We start from the raw sequence: 20,582 nt of genomic DNA on the forward strand, positions 1-20,582 counted from the left end.
ACATAAAAAAAGGACCAGTCCAACAAGACATGGTAAGCCTAAATGTGCACGCACCAAACAACATAACTATAAAATACGTGAAACAAAAACTGATAGAGTTAAAAGAAGAAATAGAAACATATACAATTACAGTTAAAGACTTCAATACCCCTCTTTGTAACTGATAGAATTACTAGACTTATCAATCAATAGAATTTAATTCTATAGAAGACTCCAACGAACAGCAGCAACAGAAATTATACCAACATAGAACATATCCTAAGCCATAAAAATGAACCTCAATAAACTTAAAAGAATTGAAATCATACAGAATATATTCTTTTGATCACAATGGAGTCAAACTAGAAATGGATAATATATAGAAAACAGGAAAACCTCTAAACTTGGAAACTCAACAATATCCATAAATAATGTATGGGTCTTTATACCCATTACAGTGACTATCATCAAAAAGAAAGATAGTAACAAATGTTAGCAAACATGTGGAGATATGAGGACCCTTATACACTACTGGTAGGAAATCAAATCATACCGTCCCATTGGAAAACAGTATGGCAGTTGCTCAAAAAGTCAAATGTTGGCTTATCATTTGGTCCCGAAAATGCATTCCTAGGTATACACCCAAAAGAAGTAAAAGCCTTTCCACACAAAATCTTGCACAGTTATGTTCATAATAGCCAAAAAGTGAAAACAACCCAAGTGTCCATCTGCTGATGAATGAATAAACAAAATGCAACAAAGCCAATACAATGGACTCTTCTTTGGCCATCTAGAGGAATGATGTACACCCAACAGGGATGAACCTTGAAAACACTTGTGCTGAGTGAGTAAAGCCAGACAAAAAGACCACATATTGTATGAGTCTATTTATATGAAATGCCCAGAATAAGCAAATCTACAAAGACAGAGGGTGAGAGTGAGCCGTTCTGGGCTGTGTCATCCAGTCTGGATTCACCTCAAGGAAAATGGGAAGTAATAATACCCAATATGGGCAAGGATATGAAAAACAGGTTTGCTTTTCATTTAAGACAGATATAGGGTTTTGAGAGTATAATGATTGACCCATGTGGCTCTCTGCCCCCAATCTCCCTGCACCAATGTCTTTAGAAAGTGCCCACTACACTAGAGCTCACAGACCCACCTGAGGGCCTGTCTCACCCACCAGAACACATGTTCACAGAGCTGTGGCAAGTCTTAGGTCAGCACTCCACTGTCTCATAAAATGTGTAGCAGGTTGACAAAAATGGCAATAAAGAGGGAAGCTCCTAAGCTTTCCTTTGAGCTGGGCTTTGTCCTCTAGGGAGCTGACTGCATGTCTGTGGAGAGACAGTGAAAATGCATGTGATGCACCCCTTATCATTGGGGGCTCCAACACCCCAGAGCTAAAGACCTCGGGCCTTTTTTGTCACAGTCCTCACACACCTACTGCCAACTTCACTGTTTTCTCCAATTCTGTTCTTTTATTTCCCAGTGGAATGCATAGCCAACTGGTTTGTATCTGATTACACAAAAGATTTATGCTTACATCCCTGCTGGTAATTTCCACCTTCATCTCAATTTCCATAAGGTTGGCAGAGTTATACTGCTCCTCCTTAAAATCTTTACTTTTGCCAACACAAAAGAACAAATACTGTTTGATTCCACTTATATGAAGCACCTAAAGCAGTCAAATTCATAGAGACAGAAAGTAAAAGAGAGGCTACCAGGGGCTTGGAAGAGGGTCATGGGAGTAACTGTTTAATAGGCAGGACTTCTGTCTGGGAAAATGAAAAGTTTTAGAGAAGGAAGGTAGTGATGGTTGCACTATATTGTGAATGTATTTAATGCCACTGAGCTGTATACTTCAAATGGTTAGAATGGTAACTTTTACGTTATGTATATTTTACCACAATGGAAAAAATACCTTCACATTCAGTTTTCACTTTCCTACTCATTCTTATAACTATGGGAAAACAAAATGAAATATTTATCACTGTAAACACTGCTAAACACACATGCATGAAAAGATGTTGCTAAAACTGATCTCTGTTGATAGGCACGGTCATCATGCAGGTACCCCACAATAGTAATGATCGGCTGAGTGTCAGCCTCTAAATGGGGCCTTTAAAAGGCCATTCTTGGTGTAGTGAGATAAAAGGTCTCATATGCATCTCTGCCATAAGCGTCTTTGCCTCACACAGCTTTGCCACACATATTTGGCCACATAACTGATTGGCCGTAAGGCAATCCTGCTGTAAGAGGGAAAACAACTGCTTGATAATTTGGTTTCATCTCTCCACTGACGAAGTTCCTATTTTTACATGATATCGATCTTAGCGAGCCCTCATCGTGGCCGCTACAGTATTGAGTAGACATGGTGGGTGATAACAACTATGTATAACAGCCTGATAAAAAACACATGGATAAAACTTACTGGAAGTGTGAAATCAGAGAATATAAACCAGATTGCAAGCCATACTGTACTAGAAAATGATACAATATCAGTGACAACGATAACAGAGCTCAGTTACAAATGCATTACAGCACTAGCATTTCATCTGCCTTTCCCATAGGACAGCTATCAATGGCCCTGTGACAATGCACTGAGAACAAACAGCAGTGAACAAGGCTTGCAAAGGGCAATATGAAGCTCAGTCATAAACGTGCATCCTAGTTTGGGGAAAACTCTTAATGAAGGAAGAAATTAATAATTAATTTTATTAATTTTTTTCATGTTTCATTATGCCCTTTTTAATGAATAGCCTGTTTTATTTTTTCATGATTTTTATCTTTGATGACAAAATTGCTTTCCTGCCAAAATTGTTCACGGTGAAAATGCTTTTATAGAAACCACCTACAAAAATAAAATGTACAAAGCAAGGGCTGTTCAAAAAAAAAAAAAGCAGAAAAATCAGAATTTTCTGCAATTTAAAGGGTAAAGTAAATGCTTCTTTTTACAAAATGTTCACAGCAAAATGTCAAAGAAGATGGGAAATTAAACATATGAACATAACACAACAATCTGCCATGACATATATGTTTATTGTATCAATACTGCTATGGGTTTATTCAAAATAACGTTCAGTGAACAAAAGCACAAGAACAATTACAATATTGTTTTTGTTATATTTAAAACTGGTAAATTCCTTTATTTTATCCATAGATATATTTCTAAATGCAAAAACTTATTATATGGTACCTGAGAATCTCATGGTTTCTAAGACCAGAGAGTTTTTTTTGAATTAACAAAACAGTTTAGCAAGGGTAAAACAACACTTTCATTTGGGATATCAGTAACTGCCAGGATGATATTTGATTTGACCATAGAGTTTGCTTTCCAGAGACTATGCTATCGCTGTGTGACTGAACTAGATGTCAGAAGCAGTGTGAGATGGATGTGCTCTCTGACAGGTCCCACGCAGTGCACTGAGTTGGTGAAGCTCACTTTCACTGACAGAGGGGCCTTTTAGGGTACATTGCTGGCCTGGGAATGTCTTCTCCATTACACAGCTAAACTCTAGTCTGATCCCTGAGCCAGAGCTGGGCACAGGATTTGACTCAGACCCTTGCATCATCACTACCTATACAAACCCCTTTCTGCTATCTCACACTTAGTACTTCCATTCCTGGGCCATCAGCAAGATAACATCAATTCTCAGTATTATATTTTTCTCCCTACCAGAAGTGATGAGCCTGAAGAAATGAGCCTATATCCAGTAAGTTGGAACAGTATCTTTCCTGAATAGACTCTGCAAACATCCTCTACCAGAAATTCCTTATTTAGTTTTTAACTGGCAACCTAATTACTCATGACAGACTTAAAAGTTGTGAGTTTGTGTGTGTGCCTGTGGGTGATGGCATGCATAGCACCTGCAGACAAGCGCACACACAGACACATGCACACAGTCATCCAAAAACTCTTCTGGTTCATGTTGCTTCATGAAAGACACTGTGTCCAGTCCCTCAGTTCACAGCAGCCGGAGGGCAAGCAAACAGGCCTAGAGCCTCTCCAGACTTCTGCTGCCCTAACCAATTTTAGGCAGACCAGTCCCGAATGATGTTCTCCTGGCTTTTAAAGATGCTGAGCCACAGCAGCAAGCACACCACACTTGGCAAAATGAGCAATTCTGTTGATACAGTTCCCCATCTCATGCCTTCTGGCATTTCCGTAGCCCTTCGACATCTCTGAAAAATCTTCTTCAAGGAAGTGACAATCTGCAGGCCCCAGAGTGCTAAATGGCTGCCTCTGTGGTAAACAAGCTCACTAGTTTTCCAGGATTTTTAAAGAGATTGTCATGCAAGAAACTGGCTAATTTGCATCTACATAAAGTATATGTGTCATATTTATTTTGCATATTGATCTTATAAGAAGCAAATCAATGTCTTCCTTTCCAGGATAAGAAAGAAATTATTTCTTTTGAGGAAAGCCAGAAGAAATAGAAACAAATAAACAAGCACTGTACTTTTCTGCAAATACTATTTCTCACTTTTTCTTTGAAGTTACTCATAAGTTTTACATTTTATGTTAGATTATTTTCCATTGACCAGCTTTCAAAAGACCAAAATCAATTATGTGCTGAACCATCCTGGCTACTTCTTGTTAATGAAATAATGAAGTACTTGCTAGTGAAGATCTTCTTTCTCTGCTAATGGTCACATTCTTTATTTTTGAAGCTACCTGTGGGATAGATGAGGGAGATGGACTCCAAAGATGTTCAGGTCTTGTGATTGGCATGCTCAGATTCCAGGGCAGCCAATGGAAGAACAATGTAGGTTTGTGTCATGGGAATCTTGCAAAGTACTCCAAGAGCATAGTGCAACCAAGATGGAATACACACACTGCCCCTCCAGAAATTTCCAGATGGACTGGAAATTACAGCTTGGCTTAGTTGCACCTCACTGCCCACCAAGGCAGCAACTCTGCCCCAGGAAATAATAATGACACTGGACAACATTCAAAGGATTTTTGCACATTTTATGTCTGGGTGTGAAACATGCACGTCCCTACACCAAGTAAAGTAACCCACAGATGCTGGGGAATTTCCAACACAGCCAGGTGGGAAACAAGATCCATGCTGTTAAAATGCTGAGAGCAGCCCTTGGACACACTGAGTATTCTTATTTAGAAAAGTCTCTGACTCATATTTCTGTGAAGTACAGCATGAGGTCATCACAGAACTAGAACTTGTTCTGGATCTGTCAGGATTTCAGGCTTAGGTTTTACAGCTGTGAAGCAGGTTCAATAGCTCTCACGATTCTAAACATCTTCAATTTGACTGCATTTCATCTTTTTCTTTTTCGTTTTCCTTTTCTTGTTTTAGTAACACCCTTTAATGAAGGGGTTTGACCAAGGAAGGATTAGATTTAAACAGATGGTTCCGAAGGTTAAACGTTCCCATATGTAGGCATTAGTTAAGTGGAAAAACAAAATCCAGGGATCAGTTAGGTTCTGGTGACTGTTTCTGAGTAGGCCCTTTGCATAGTCCAGTGGCTGTGGGAGGACGAGGTGGGCCATGTTTGCTGGGGCATGGTGATACAGACTCTGACACATGCTGTTACCTAGATTTCAAAACTTTCCTTGCAGGCCAACACTAGAAAGCAATTTTTGTTCTATTGCCCCAGGCTGGATGTTAAATCCTAGGCTTTGTCATTTTCTCAGCCCGTGTGTTAGCAAATGAGTCTTGCCAATTTTGGTTTTGTCTTTTGCCCACTGCCATCCTCAAGTTGTGCAAGGTTATCCAGGGGGCCTATGCCACCCACTCAGCCACCCTGTGTCAGAGTTTTATTTTCTATTTGGTTTTTATTCCTCGAAGAGCCTGCCTCCTAGGCAAATTTACCACTTGCTTAACATAAATAGATCAAAGTATAGTAAAGGAACCCACAATTGCAAGTAATTGCTACCTAACTTCATCTTTCTATTAAGTGGTTGCTGATGCTCACCTGCAGTCACTGGCTATTTTCAGAGGAACTTTTTGCAGACTGGTGGCCAGGGCTACACTAAGAAATTACCCTATTTGGTAAAGTTATACTATTTTCTGAACTTCCTAGAAGCGTAAGATTTTTGTCCACTTTGCCTCCTATCTGGCTTCTGTTACCAGCTTTGCCTTGGTACGTCCAGGTCTTCCCATTTGTCTGTCATTGAAAAGACCCAAGGGGTTTTGATTCTTAAAATGTATGCATTGTTCCACCTTCACCAAAATTGTAACACTTCATTAAAATAATAATTAAACCCACAACATATTTAGTAGTAAAACGGAAGCCTCATTATATGCCTTTGTTCAGAGGGTTAGGAACTGTAACGACTCCCATCATTTCAGTGGCCTCAAAACACAAAATTGAAACATTCAATACCAAATGTAAAGATAAAAAGAAAAAAATCACTGTGGAGGGAATAAAGTCATTAAATACATAAATTAGCTATCTTATCAACCAAATCCCTTTAGCCAAACCATTGGCACTTATAAGCCAAGCTTAGAACGGGAGTGTATGAGCTCATGAATGAACGTCAGCACTAAAACAAAACTGAAGAAACAGCCTTGTGAGAATCCCAGTGGGTTATAGATGTGAAATGACTGGGTGTATAAGACAGTATTGAGAGTGTAGACATCATTAGTTTTGATCCTGTGCATGAGGTAGGAAAAGACAAAAGGCACAGGCCTCCCCCAGCACCTCTACTGGAGGAGGGAGGGACACAGTCAACTACTAACATAAATAGTCACACGTCAGAGAGGGAGAAAGTGCTGAAGAAAGCCAGCCTGGGCAACGGGACACAGAGCGACCAGGGCAGGAGCTGTTCATGCAGGCATCGATATTTTCTAATTCCCTTCAAAGTGGGAGCTCCTCAAGCTAGAGGCAGCATCTTCATATCCTTCCAGACAGTTCACAAAAGAATGCACAAAGAGTGATGCCAGTCTTCTAAGAAGCCCAGTGACACTAGCAGTGTGCCCTTACTGACCCCAAGGATGAGACATTTCAGTCCGGGAAGGAGAAGCTGCAATTTCTCATGACTGTTTCTCCTCACCATTCCAGTGTTGGTTAGAGAAGATGGACACTCAGCCAATTTGTGATTCTGCCTTAGAACACTGGTGATAAAGAAGATCAGCTGACATTACTAAGCTGATGGACAGTGACTACAACCGGTAGGGGGGCGGCGGGGGTTGTGGGGGACTTGATAATATGGGTGAATGTTGAAACCACAATGTTGCTCATGTGAAACCTTCATAAGACTGTATGTCAATGATACTTTAATTAAAAAAAAAAAAGACCAGCTGACAGTTTTAAAACAGCAATAATTGCTTTTTTCAGCACTTTAAAAACTCTTTCCTATCACGATTTCTAAAGAAACCCTGTTTGTACAAAATGTATAGGCACCTGGAAACGGTTTACTGAAAAACACATTTCCCCTGCCTGAGTGTGAATTGACATGTCTGAGGACCCTGGTAACACTGAGTAGACCCACCAGTTCAGGGAGTATCAGATTTTGGGCAACAGAGCCTAAATTACCATTCAAAGTATACAATAATAGTGTACACATCATAAGAAGACTGGCCAAATAAATTATCACACTGACTAGTATATCTGAGAGTGAAAGAGCATGCTCTTCCATATATGCTAGGACAACAAATTCAAACCATGGATATTGGGGACAGACCGGGAAGTACGGTTACTTAATTGCCACATGATTAAACTGAGGCTAAACAAAAAGTGTGTCTAAATATTAGTCATTGATTATTTACTGAGTACCTACTATGTGCCAGGCACTGTTGTAGACAGTGAGTCAAAGTCCTTGCCCTCATGGAGCTTGTGTCCTCGTGACTGTCAGTCATGTGTGCATATATATATCTGTGTGTGCATGTGTGTGCCTGCAATTTAGTAAGTGTGCAACCATGGGCAATGACGAAACATATTTAACATCTTTCTCCCGTAAATCCTTTGAAGGTGAACCTTGGCCTACTAAAATTTACATGGTAGTCCCAGTTATATGGTTGAATCTTTAACCTGTGAATCATTAACATGTTAAATATATATTTCAAAAGCACAAAAATTCTGCATTCCCTAAGTACAGATGGTGAAAAACGCTAGACCAAGGTTCAGAAATTCTAGACCCAAATTCTGGCCTGATACTACTGAAGAGTTATGTCACCCTGCCTTTTTGTAGCTTTTTTCTGTCCTATCCAGTCTGCATAGCTATTGCTAATTTTAATTTTAGAGGCACTATTTGCCTTTGTATATTATTTCAGATGGTCACCTAATGATTCTTGAGGAGGGAGGATATTATTATCTTTATTGTTCAATTTTACAATGAAAATCAGAGACAGTCAGAATGAGGTAATAAGAGTTGACCGTGAAACTCAAGTGCAGGCCCCTGCTTCATGTTAAGAGTGAGTGAGATAAGGCACACCAAGGTGCTCTGGAGACCCCAGACATGTCTAGAACTTACTTTTCCCTCTATGAGAGGTGGGATGGCAGAGACACAGTGAAAAGGAAGCACACCAGCCCTGGGCCCCATGTCCACCACTTAATAGCTGTGATACTTTAGATAAGTTACCTAAGCTCTCTAAACATGTTTCCTCATCTGTTTTTTACAACGGGATAATAATGGCACCTCCCTCCCAGAGTTGCTGTGAGGATTAAATAAGGTAATGGGTGTAAAGCATATGGTCGAAATACCTGGCATGGAATAATGCTCCATCCTTGTTAGCTATTATTATTTTATTAAAGAAACCATGATAGAGGGATTATCCAGTCCCACCCATCTCCACCCTCCAATGCCACAAGAAAATACTTTGCTGGGTTGCATTACGCTGCTCAGGTTTCCCAGCCTGTGGATCCTAGGAAACAAGCTCAGCAATAGGGAGCAGCAGAAACGCAGGGGCAGAGTCACAGAAATATGGCCAGGGAATCATTTCACTGCCCAGTGACTCAGTGAGTAACTTTCTAGGGATAACAAAACCTTCCAACTTCTTTAAAGTACTTCCATATGCAGGGTGGGTATGCGTAATCCATTTCATTTTCAGTTGAAATTTCTAAATATAATTGTGAATTTGATTGTTCTTTTGTCTTTCACATGTGAACCTTTGTATGCCAACACTAAGCAATAACATGAAATTCGCTTTTACAATAAGATTCTGCCCCAGCGACATGGAGAGCTTTCAGAGGAATTCCCATGCCTTCCTCTGGAATTACTGAAGAGGAAGAGGAATACACACATCTGCAAACAAGGGCTAGATAAAAATCAAGATTAGAAAGCCCTTGGACAAGTGATGAACGGTGTGCAGAAATGCTGCAGGAAGTACATCAATCACGATCACCTTTAAAAGATGTGATAGCAAGAGAGTAAACTGTAATTGTGCATGTCTCATTTATAATGACAATATGTCTATGTCCACACATCACTTTACTATACAATAAACACATGATTCTTTTGGCTTAAGCTCCTTTTGCTATAAAACTAAAATCTTTGTTGATTTTAATAATAAAATAAATAGTAAAAATAAAAATAAAATAAATGACTTCCTCCCCTACACAGTATTTCATATTAACATTATGGAAATATTAAACAGATGGAACAGATACATAGCCTTACATCTACTAATTAAATGGGAAAACCAAGTAAATGAAGATTTGCCAAGGTCATGAGACAGATTTCCTGGCAGAACAAGAACTACAGTACATCTTCCTACTTACAGTCTGGGCATATCTTTTCTAAAACTTAGGCCCAATACTTCTTCAACTACTGAGCTATTTCTCTTATTTCTAAGTATGAAAACATAGAAGATAAAACAAAAGCAGAATAGGTACACCTCCATATCCTGCAGATAGGAAAACTGGGAAAGTATGTATTATTTTCACTTTATATTAAGGAGAACCTATTATGATATTCTACAAAAAGAATATATCCAGAGGCGTTAAATATATATGGAAAGCATTTCTTCAAAAAGTGCCACATAAAATGTCACCGAGCTACCCAGTAATGTGGACACAGACAGAGCCTCTTCTCACTACAAACATATAATATTGATATTTAGCCACATTTAAAATAAGAAAAATATCTAGGAGGCCAGAAATAAGGAAATAAATCAAAGCAAGAGATGTTAGAAGGATTTCAAGCCACAGTGAACCAGGGAGATTCCAGATAAGACACCTGCCCTATGTGTTAAGACCTGGAATTTGAACACCTACATAAGGGCAAGAAATCTGACTTCAGACCAGTAAGGGAAGGACTCGTGTATAAATTCTTGAGTCTCAAAGAACTACTTTTTCCTAAATAAATAAGTAGTAAACGATGCCTACAGTGAGGGAAAAATAGAAGAAAATACGTCAATTCTTTATGGCTTTGGGTAGAGGGAAAGTTCAGCTGTGAAGTATTAAGTTGCAGGTCTGTATCACATATAAGTATAAAGTCTATTTACAGTACTTGAATCATATAGGAAAACTAAGCTAAGAACCAAGCTAATACTAAAAACCAATCACTGAAACCCTGGGTTTCAACAAGAACACTCAAAACCATTTTGTAAGAATCTTTTACAATGTAAAGAAAACAGATCCCTACCAAGTAAACAGTCCCTGCAGAAGCTAAGCTCACAATAAAAACCATAGTCCATATAAGGAAATAAATATCCAAATGGGAAAGTCAATAGATGTGATAAACATAAGAATTTGCAACCCAACAACTAGAAACAATAGAAGTATCTGAAAAAAAAATAACACTATAAAATGAAAACTTTAAAATAAGTAAAAGAATGAAAGGAGAAATAAAAACCATAATTAAATAGAATCTGAACAAAATGCAGACAGACTTGAAAAAAACCAGAACAGCATACATGAAAACATAGTTAAAATGAAAAACCCAATGAACAAGTTAGCCACAGATTAGAAGAAACTGAGAGTAATATGGTAGGCTGGAAAAAAGATGTGATAAAATCATCTAGAAACAGAAGAGAAAGGGAAAAAGATGAGGAACAGGGAAGCACAAGTTCCAAGCAAGAAAATAAAACAAATCCATACCTAGGCACATCAAGGAAGCAGCAAACTATCAAAAATGAACCAAAAAACATAACCTCAAATTCAAGCAAAGACAAAAGTCAAATTTATAACCTCTGTTACATAATCATTCAAAAGAATAATCAAAATAAAGCCATTTTCAAAGCTTCTGTATGGCAAAGGACACCATCAACAGACACAAAAAGGCATCCTACAGTATGGAAGGATATATTTGTACATGACATATCCAACAAGGGATTAACATACAAAATATATAAAGAACTCACAGGCCTCAACACCCAAAAAGCAAATAACCCAATTAAAAAATGGGCAGAGGATATGAACAGACACTTCTCCAAAGAAGAAATTCAGATGGCCAACAGGCACATGAAAAGACGCTCCACATCGCTATTATCAGGGAAATGCAAATTAAAACCACAATGAGATATCATCTCACACCAGTTAGGATGGCCAGCATCGAAAAGAATAGCAACAACAAATGCTGGCAAGGATGCAGAGAAAGGGGAACCCTCCTACAATGCCAGTCAAAATGTAAACTAGTTCAACCATTGTGAAAAGCAGTATGGAGGTTCCTCAAAAAACTAAAAATAGAAATCCCATTTGACCCAGGTATTCCAGTCCTAGGAATTTATCCAAACAAAACAAAATCCCATTCAAAAAGATATATGCACCCCATGTTTATCACCGCACTGTTTGTAATAGCCAAGATATGGAAGCAACCTAAGTATCCATCAGAAGATGTGATACATACACACAATGAAATATTATTCAGCCATAAGAAAACAAATCCTACCATTTGCAACAACATGGATGGAGCTAGAGGGTATTATGGTCAGTGAAATAAGCCAGGCAGGGAAAGACAAATACCAAATGATTTTACTCATCTGTGGAGCACAAAAACAAAGCAGCAGCAGACTCCCAGAACCCAAGAATGGACTAACAATTGCCAAAGGGAAAGGAACTGGGGAGGGTGGGTGGGAAGGGAGGTATAAGGGTGTGAAAAAAAGAAAGGAGGCATTATAATGTGGTGGGGGGGCACAGGGAGGGCTGTACAACACAGAGAAGACAAGTAGTGACTCTATAGCATCTTACTATACTGATGGACAGTGACTGTAATGGGGTATGTGGTGGGGACTTGATAATAGGGGGAATCTAGTAACCACAATGTTGCCCATGTGATTTTATATTAATGATACCAAAATAAATAAAATAAAATAATAAAAACATAAACCCATTTTCAGACAAAGACCAAGAGAATCTATCACTCAAAGGCCCTCCCTGAAATATCCACTAAAGAACAGATTTCAGTAAAAAGAAAACAATTTGGAAGAAATGGGGAGACAGAAACAATGATGAACAACTGGTAAGCAGGTTTGCAAATCACTATAAACTGCTTATAAAAACTAAAAACTAATTTGAAGGAAGTTAAATACAAACAAGGTCTAAATTACAAGACAAAAATTAGAATTCTGAAACAGGCAGAGAGTAGTTAAGAATTTTTAAAGTTTAAGTATTATTGAAGAGGAAGATAAACAATAAAAATAGAGCAAATACTATATTTACTATGTTCTGGAAACTTATTTTAACATTTTACAACTATTAACTAATTTAATTTTCACAGCAGCCTATGACACTATTACTTTTATTATCCCCGTTTTACCAAGAGGGCAACTGAGCCCAGAGAGTTCAAGTTACATGCCAAAAATTACATAACTACCCAATATGCTGAAAATGTACTTAGGATGTGAACCAAGGCAGTCTGGCCTCACTCCTGTTGAATCAGGTATAATTATATTAACATTGAAGAGTAACCACAAAAGGAATGAAACAATACACAGTAATGTATAAAAAACAAATGAAAATAACTAAGCCAAAATATGGCAAGGAAAGAAAACTAAGGACACCAACTAATATAGTAACAGACATCAAAGTCCACATATACATATTTTAAATTTTAGATACATGGTTTAATGAGATACAACTATAAATGGTTTAATGAGATACAACTAAAAGAAAATTTAGTTTAAAAATGGCCACATACTAAGCCACAGCAGCCATCCCAATCAAAATCAGTATCAGATCTGTCCAACCAAAATGTAATAAAAATATGAATAAAATAAAAATTAAACACATATCTCTGTATGTTTATCAACTAAAAACTACAATTACAAATCCTTATTGGGCTACAATAAAAAAATCTCAAAGGAACTTAAAAATACTGAGAACTGAACAACAATGAAAACTGTACCAAAACTATGCAGTGCAACTGAAGTGGTATGATAGGAAAACAGATTTCTAGCCTGAAATACACGTACTGTCATTCCTCTAAGATATATCCATTTGGATCATGAGAAATCATCTTTAAGATAATTTCATTTAAATATTCCTATTTCAGCTCATGAGGCACTTCTTTGACTTCATAAGACCAAACTGGATTTTATAGACTTCAAGTTAGTAGTTAAGCACCTTTGATGAGATGCATCAAGCAGTCATCTTTCCAGCTTTATCACTGATGTTAAGTTCTTCTCTCAGAATATGGATGATTTGCTTGTTAATAGCAGTAATGGTTTCATGCAATTTATTAGGAAAGTATGATTTCCTTTACATCATCTCCCTAAATTCTTTAGTCTTCACCATTCTCATTTGTTATTATAATTTGCAATAAAGATGAATTTATATAAATTTATAGAGTATTATGAGTAAGTGTGCTTGTAATACAGTCTTGTGTTAGTTTATCATAGATTTGAATTTAATGAGAACAAAGTAAATAGCCATATTTTGGAAAAATAGATGAAAAGGAAATGGCTATTTAGGAATTATAATAACTAAAGTACACTATTGAAATAATTTTGCCCACTTTAACAAGACCACATTTTAGTATAAGGGCATGTCAATTTTAGAGCTCAGGAGTTCATAAAAATATTTATTTTTGAAATTATTGAAAGTAATATTAATTATGTTTTCCACTACAAATGTATTTTTTCAGGGATTAATTACCCTTGTAAGTTGGGAGTCAACATATTAGAAATCTGGTGATAATTTTGATAAATTTGACAATTAGAAAATCTGACTAGTGAGCTAAGCTTTCAATTCAAGAACTTAAAAAATAACAAAACACACCCAAATAAAATAGGAGTAACTAAATGATAAACAGTAGAAATTAACAAGTGAGAAGTCAACTGAAATCTAATTCTTTGAAAAGTATAAAATAGATAAAGTTCTGAGATTTTGATCAAGGTGAAGAAAGACAAAAATGACACTATTAGGAATAAAATAGTAGAACATAAATACAGGTAAAATGGAGGTTTTATAAATAATAAAAAAAACCCTCCTCCCCATAAATTTAAAAACCCAAATGAAATAATGATTTTCTAGAAAAAAATTACTAAAATTGGCCCAAGAGGAATAGATAAGTCAAACAGAACTATAAACTTTGAAGTAATTGCATAATTGGTGAAAATCTATCCATATACAAAACATCAAATATACTTGGTTGTACAGGGGAATTTTTACAACCCTACAAGGAACAAACAAGTTTATACAAAAGGTTCTTTGTATACCTCTTATGCCTGGCTTCAAGATATGTGAAAGAATTTAGTAAAAAAGAAGGCATCTCATTAATGACAGACAATATTCTCATTATTGAAGTTGATATGAAGAGTAACACTTCTGGTGGAAAATTACCTGTTATTATTTTAAAAGGTATACAAATGTTTATGTGGTAGAATACAGTGATGGAATTCTAGGAGGCAACCTGAAATGATCTTTAGAAAGAATATGAGAAAGCTGTTGAAATCATGCTTTGGACAGAAAATAGAAAATGCATGATTAGCCCAATGGGAAGGGATGGAGGCTTTCAGACAGAAAGGAACCAGAACTCTTCTTTTAGCTTTATGAGAAATAAACACATGCCACCAAAAAGACCTGGCTTTAGAAGTGTGTTCAGAGTGTGATGTGGCCCATATAATACAGATGAAGACATGAGCCTCATCTACTGACCAACCAGCTGATGAATAAGTTTTAAGAAAACCAAATATGACAAAGAGAAACAGATCAAGCACAAAGATAGGTTTTTCCAGAGATCAAGATCTTGGTATTTCATGCACATATTAACCAAAAAAACTCTCTGATTTTTTATTTCAAATTCAGGACAGCCTGGAGCCCCTAGGTGAAAACTCCATAGACCAGCTTGCTTTGTCTTTCCCTTAAAATAATATTACAAGTTATTTAATTTCTAGACAACAGGATACAGGAAGTGGAAAATTCTGCATCCTAACCCCAAGTTTAATGGCAAAGGAAATGAACAGGGCAGAGTGACACCTAGAAGAGGCAAAAAGGCCAGCTCCCCAAGATGGTAAGTGAAGGGGCATCTGGGGGACCACCGAGGACAGTTACTTTAAACAACAGGGACCCAATTTTGTCCCTACACCTTGCAGAAGTAGAATGCATATCCAAATTCACCCAATTAAGACAGATCCCACTGACTTCATGGGCAAGGAAATCAGGGAAGACAACCTTAGAACACTCCAGGAAATTTTTCTCTTCTTAATTCTCTGGCTGCCTATAATTCCAGCCTGTAGAACTCTACCCCTGTGTACAGGATTTACCAGGTAAAGTGTGCATTGTATCTGCTTTAAAAAGTCAACAGTTACAATATAAATATTCAAAATGAAAGAACAATAAGAGTTCGCTTGTATGAGGATCTAAGTAGAAAACAAATTGGCAGACATTTCTTACTAAAATCTAAAAAACTTTTCAAAGGCACTAAATTTGCTATGCTCTTTTATTTATGTAGCCTACTTCCAATACACACCATCATCATTTTAGGAAACTTTGTAACAACAGAACTTTCTTTTTGACCAAATAATTAGGAACTCTATTTTCCTTGATAATCAGGTAAAACAATGAAAAGTTGAGTTCAATCATTCAACTCTCTGCAAAAATTAGTTTTCTCAATCTGATAGTAATATTTCTATTATTTTGTGCTGCGATCTGGAAAACTACTCTGAATTCACATCAGGCATGATTTAAACCTCCTACAAACGTTATTGAGAGCCTGCATTTGCGCAACCTGTTATCCTTGTTTAGATTAATCAGGAGAAATGTTTCTCCATGTTCCCTGGGGCAGGTAAGTTTAGGTACACTAGGTACAGGGCCTAAAAGTGCCCCAGATAGCAACCATGGCATTTGCATGAGTTAATACTCCTGTACCTCATAGACTCTGTCCTTACAGCCCCTGTGCCCCAACATGGCTCAATTTATCCTGCCCAAGTATGAGCCACTTAAGTCATGTAAGTCATCTCCAAATAGTAGTTTTTCCAGTGTAAAAACTAAAATTGAATTTGAATGATCAGATGACTCTCTAATGGGTTGCAAAAGTGTCCCACTATACCAGGACCATCTTCCCCAAAGCTAAACAGAAAGTTTAGGGCATGGGAAAGAAGGGGTAAGGGACTCTGGGCATTTCCAGGCTCCTCTATGCACAGAACTGCAGCAGGTAGACAGGGCTGGATTATATACAGTAAGAACCTTAAAAAACAAACAAACCAGTACCAGTCTATACTTTCTGCTCTGAGAACTATGCCCTTCACTCCACCCATGACAGTCTCCATTCACACCCCTCTCTTCAGGTCCGGCCAGGAGATGTGAACATCTGTCTGTGTTTCCATCTCTGTGCCACCCTAGGTGCAAGAAGGAAAGAGGGAAGAGTAGCCAGAGAAGTTTGAATTAGGGGAAGTCAGACAGATGGAGAGACCAGCAAATGCCAGGGAATGTGAATGCATCTGGGTAAGAAAACTGCCAATGGGCAGATCACTACATCTATGAGCTCATACCAGTATGAATGCCTTTTAATAAAATACCACACAATTAACATGTTAAGTTCAAGTAAAATGAGTTGGTCATGGTAGAAAAAGAGAAAGCACAAACAGGTAACCAGAGTAAGAACACTTGGAAAAGGCTGAGCCTAAAAACAGAAGCAGAGAACCCCAGAAGGCAGCCGAGCACAGTGGAAAAGGAGCTGTATGGCCATAGAACCATGGTGACTACTGTTCTTCTACAGCTCCTACTGGTGATGGTGATTTTTAGTGCTTACCACATGCCCAGCACAGTCCTAAGAATGTTCAACATATCTGTTCTCACTAAATCCTCACATTAAACTGAGCCTCCAGGTAGACACAAACATGAGACATCAGACAGACCTGAGGGGAGTTCTGGCTCACCACCCACAAGCAAATTAACCTCCCCATTTCTGTCCTCATATATGAGATAGGGTAATCATACCTACCGGGGATGGTTGTGAAAATTAGAGATAATGAACTTAAGTGCCTACTAGCGGCTGTTATTAGTGTCCTTAATCAGATTAAAATAATCAGGAGTGAAGAACCAGAAGAAAGAGTTGTAATTGAATAGAAAAGGCAACAGAGAAGCAGTAATAGAAACAGGGCACAAAAGCCACCCTCTAGTGACAGAGGCTCAGGGCTTGGAGATAGGGAAAGTGAACGGAGACTGCATTTGGCTCCCCACTTTGTGTGTCCATGGGCAACTTGTGTAAACTCTCTGGATTTCAGTTTCCACCTCTACCAAGTGGAAGTATTAATACCTGCCCTTCCTGCATGGCAGCTTGTTGAAAGGACAGCAGGAGGAGACACACCTAAGTTTATTATTACAGGTAATCAGTGTATGTAAATGTGCATATCTGCTTGACAGATGGGGAAATCCATTTCCCCTCATTCCGTACCTAAGGGGAATTAAAACACTCAGCTAGGGGAACCATGCCAAAGCCAGGCAGTTACAGACTGCAAAGTCATTAACTAACATGTGCCTCCTTTGCTCACTATTATGAGATCTAACTCATTTAATCTGACATTGAAGGTTTGCTTCAGATTTACCTCCCACAACTTCCACCTTCCTCTAAGCCTTCCCTTCTACCGGCTTTGTGCTTCCCTTCCAATTTGTGCCTTTGTTTATTACTCTCGGGATTTTTGTTCCCAATCATCCCCAACTGACCATATCCTGGGCATCCTTAAAAACCCAGTGTAAAAGCTTTTTAATTTCTCACCCTCCTTAGCACTTTCCTGCATTGCAGTCACTGGTGTGTATGCTGTCTCTCTCACCAACCAGTATGCTTGAAGGTGGTAAGTAACTGTCTTTTCGTCCTTTAAGGAGCCCTGCCTTAAACTTTATGGCACAGGACCCTTCCATGGAGCAAATGTATAAAACTATGTCATAACGACCTAATAACATTTTTGAATCATTACAACAGCAGTTGACATAGAAAGAGATTAAAATAAAATAGTATTTAAAATATAAAGTAAAGAAACGTAAAGCACCATGACCATACCAAACTTTATGTAGGGGTTATGTGGAGGGTGATGCAGAGGAGAAAATAATATTCTGACACTTAAGCTTTCCAAATGAGAGTTAAAGGTCGTGTGAAAAGTGGGCTAATTATTTGTAAATATGCATCTGGCCTCACTGGCCTCAGTCAGCTAAGAAAACGCTTCCTGGAGAGTGACCGCTTTAACCCAAAGCGAGGAGGAGACTGGGCATTCCTGTCACGGCTGCGGGCACTCAGCGGGGCCCTGATCCTCTTCCGCGCACCATACGTCAGTTACATGGTGGGGTCTGGGTCACTGCCCAGGCGCCGCGCTCTCCTTGGGCATCCAGGGCTTTAACTGTTTTAGGCTTGGTGCTCGCCTGCGCCTCTCTCCCAGTAAGTGAGACCAAAAACTTCGACACGTGCCTCCTGCCTCAGTAAACAGGTCTCAGCTTTGGCAGAGAGCTGTCACACTCGGCGCTCAAGGCAGAGGCAGGCAGCAAATCGCAGTCTGGGCTAATACTTTGGGGTGATCTGCAGGTCAACGTCCACTTAATAACTAAAGCATAAAATTGCCCCCCAGGTCCCTTTCGACCAGAAGAAGCTGCTCTGTATGTCCCCCTGCCTTGGTTCACGGGGAGATGGCCACGACCGAAAGGTCAACTCGTGACCTGGACACCCTCGGGTGCTTGCCCTGCCGTCCCCCTCACCGCAGCCCGCGGGTCCCGCTGTCTCACCAATCTTGGCCAGGGAAGCCAGCAGGATCCACAGGGTGATCTCGAAGGGGATCTGCACGTGGGGGTAATCCAGGGTGAACACTGGTAGGCGACTCTCTTCGAAGGGAGTCGTTCCAGGAGCCACCACGCTCGCGGAGCTGGGCGGGCTGGAGCTGGTGCCCATGGCCCTTGGTGCGTCCAGCAGGGTCTCAGCCTGGGTGCCAGCGGGCCCCGCCACCTGCAGGACCAGCAGCAGCAGCAGCGGCCGCGGCGGCGCCCGCCGGCACCCCCCGGGGCCTGCCTGCTTCATGGGGTCGGCTGCCTGCGCCGCCGACCAGCCCCGCACTCGGTGCTCCGCAGGCTCAGCGCATCGCGCCGGGGCAGCGCCGTCCGCTCGGCCCCGCTCAGTGCGGGTCAGCCAGAGCCGCCACCCGCCGCCCGCCGCCCGCCGCCGCCGCTCCGCCGCCTACGGCTCGGTCCCCGCTGCGAGCCGGCTCACTGCCCAGCCGGGCGCGCACGGTCACGCGAGGCCACCGCGCGGACCCTCAGCCGCCCTCCGCCGCTGGCCGCGGGCGCATGCCCGCCCCGCCGCTCGCCGGTCGCGGCTGCAGGCCCTGCCCCGGGCGGCCCCGGGCGGGGAGGGGGCGGGGCGGGCGCGGCGCCCGGGCCGCGGGGCGGACGGACGTGAGCGCAGGGCCGGCGCGGCGCGCACCTGCCCCAGCCCTCGGGGGCGCCGGGCCCCGGCGGCCTCTGGGCGGGACTGCGCTTCCCTGTCGCCCGCACCGCGCGCCTAGAGCCGCCGCCCCGGAGCCGGCGAGCTGGCGGGGGACCGCCGCGCCGGGCGCAGGTGGCCGGAACTGTCCCCGCCCCGGAGGCAGTTTCGGGCGTCCATCCAGGGAAGGGGCCGGCGCGCCCCACGCGTGGCGCCCCGTCCTCGCAGGCTCCTGCGGGGACGCCGGGGGGCGGTGCGCGCGGGGAGGTGCCGCCCCCCAGGGTCAGGAGGACACGCGCGGCCCTGGGCGCGGGACAGGGCCTCCTGTGTTCCCCTCCCCGGAGCTGTCACGCCGCCCGGGCGCGCGGAGACCCGTGGGCAGCCCCCGGCCGTCCAGCGCTCCCGCGGAAGCCGGTCCTTCCCACCGTGCTCGGCATCCACCCATTTACCGCGATCGCTGCCACTTTTCTCCCTGACCCCGGTCACGAAAGAGAAAAACATCTTCCTCTGTGGTCAGGCTTAGAGGTGTACATGTCCGAGAGCAACAGAAATATCATTATTTCGCGAAAAACCAGTGATTTGCCTCGCTCGGATTGACTCGCTCCGCTAATTACAGGCCGGCTGCGGTTAAGAAGGAGGAAAGGCAGCGCGGTTCCGCGGGCGGCCCTAAGGCAGCCTCACCGCCCGGCGCCAGCGCCTCCTCGCTGCGAGCGCAGCCTCTCCAAGCGCGCAGTGTGACTTCGCTGATTCAGTCTCACTGTCCCAGCATTTTTGTTGCCAGAAACGGAAACGAAGAGAAAAGTAGACCAGTTGTCACTCAGTTAATTGAAACGAGTTCCCCTTCACTTATGAA

General features: G+C 41.1%; 1 protein-coding gene across 3 annotated transcripts in view; it reads right to left on the reverse strand.

Moving 5' to 3' along the window:
- Positions 1-19,482, reverse strand: part of SLC9A2 (solute carrier family 9 member A2) — a 106,429-nt gene extending 86,947 nt beyond the window's left edge. Inside the window, exon 1 of one of the 3 annotated variants that reach the window (XM_037019922.2) lies at positions 19,039-19,481. In XM_037019922.2, the coding sequence (XP_036875817.1) occupies positions 19,039-19,327 (289 nt within the window). In that variant the 5' untranslated portion in view covers positions 19,328-19,481. Of the gene's footprint in view, positions 1-19,038 lie in introns of all 3 variants that reach the window. The other 2 variants (XM_037019920.2, XM_037019921.2) reach the window with 2 other exon arrangements.
- Between the last annotated feature and the right edge of the window lie 1,100 nt (positions 19,483-20,582).

Source organism: Manis javanica, chromosome 1, assembly GCF_040802235.1.
Source record: "Manis javanica isolate MJ-LG chromosome 1, MJ_LKY, whole genome shotgun sequence".
Taxonomy (NCBI): Eukaryota; Metazoa; Chordata; class Mammalia; order Pholidota; family Manidae; genus Manis; species Manis javanica.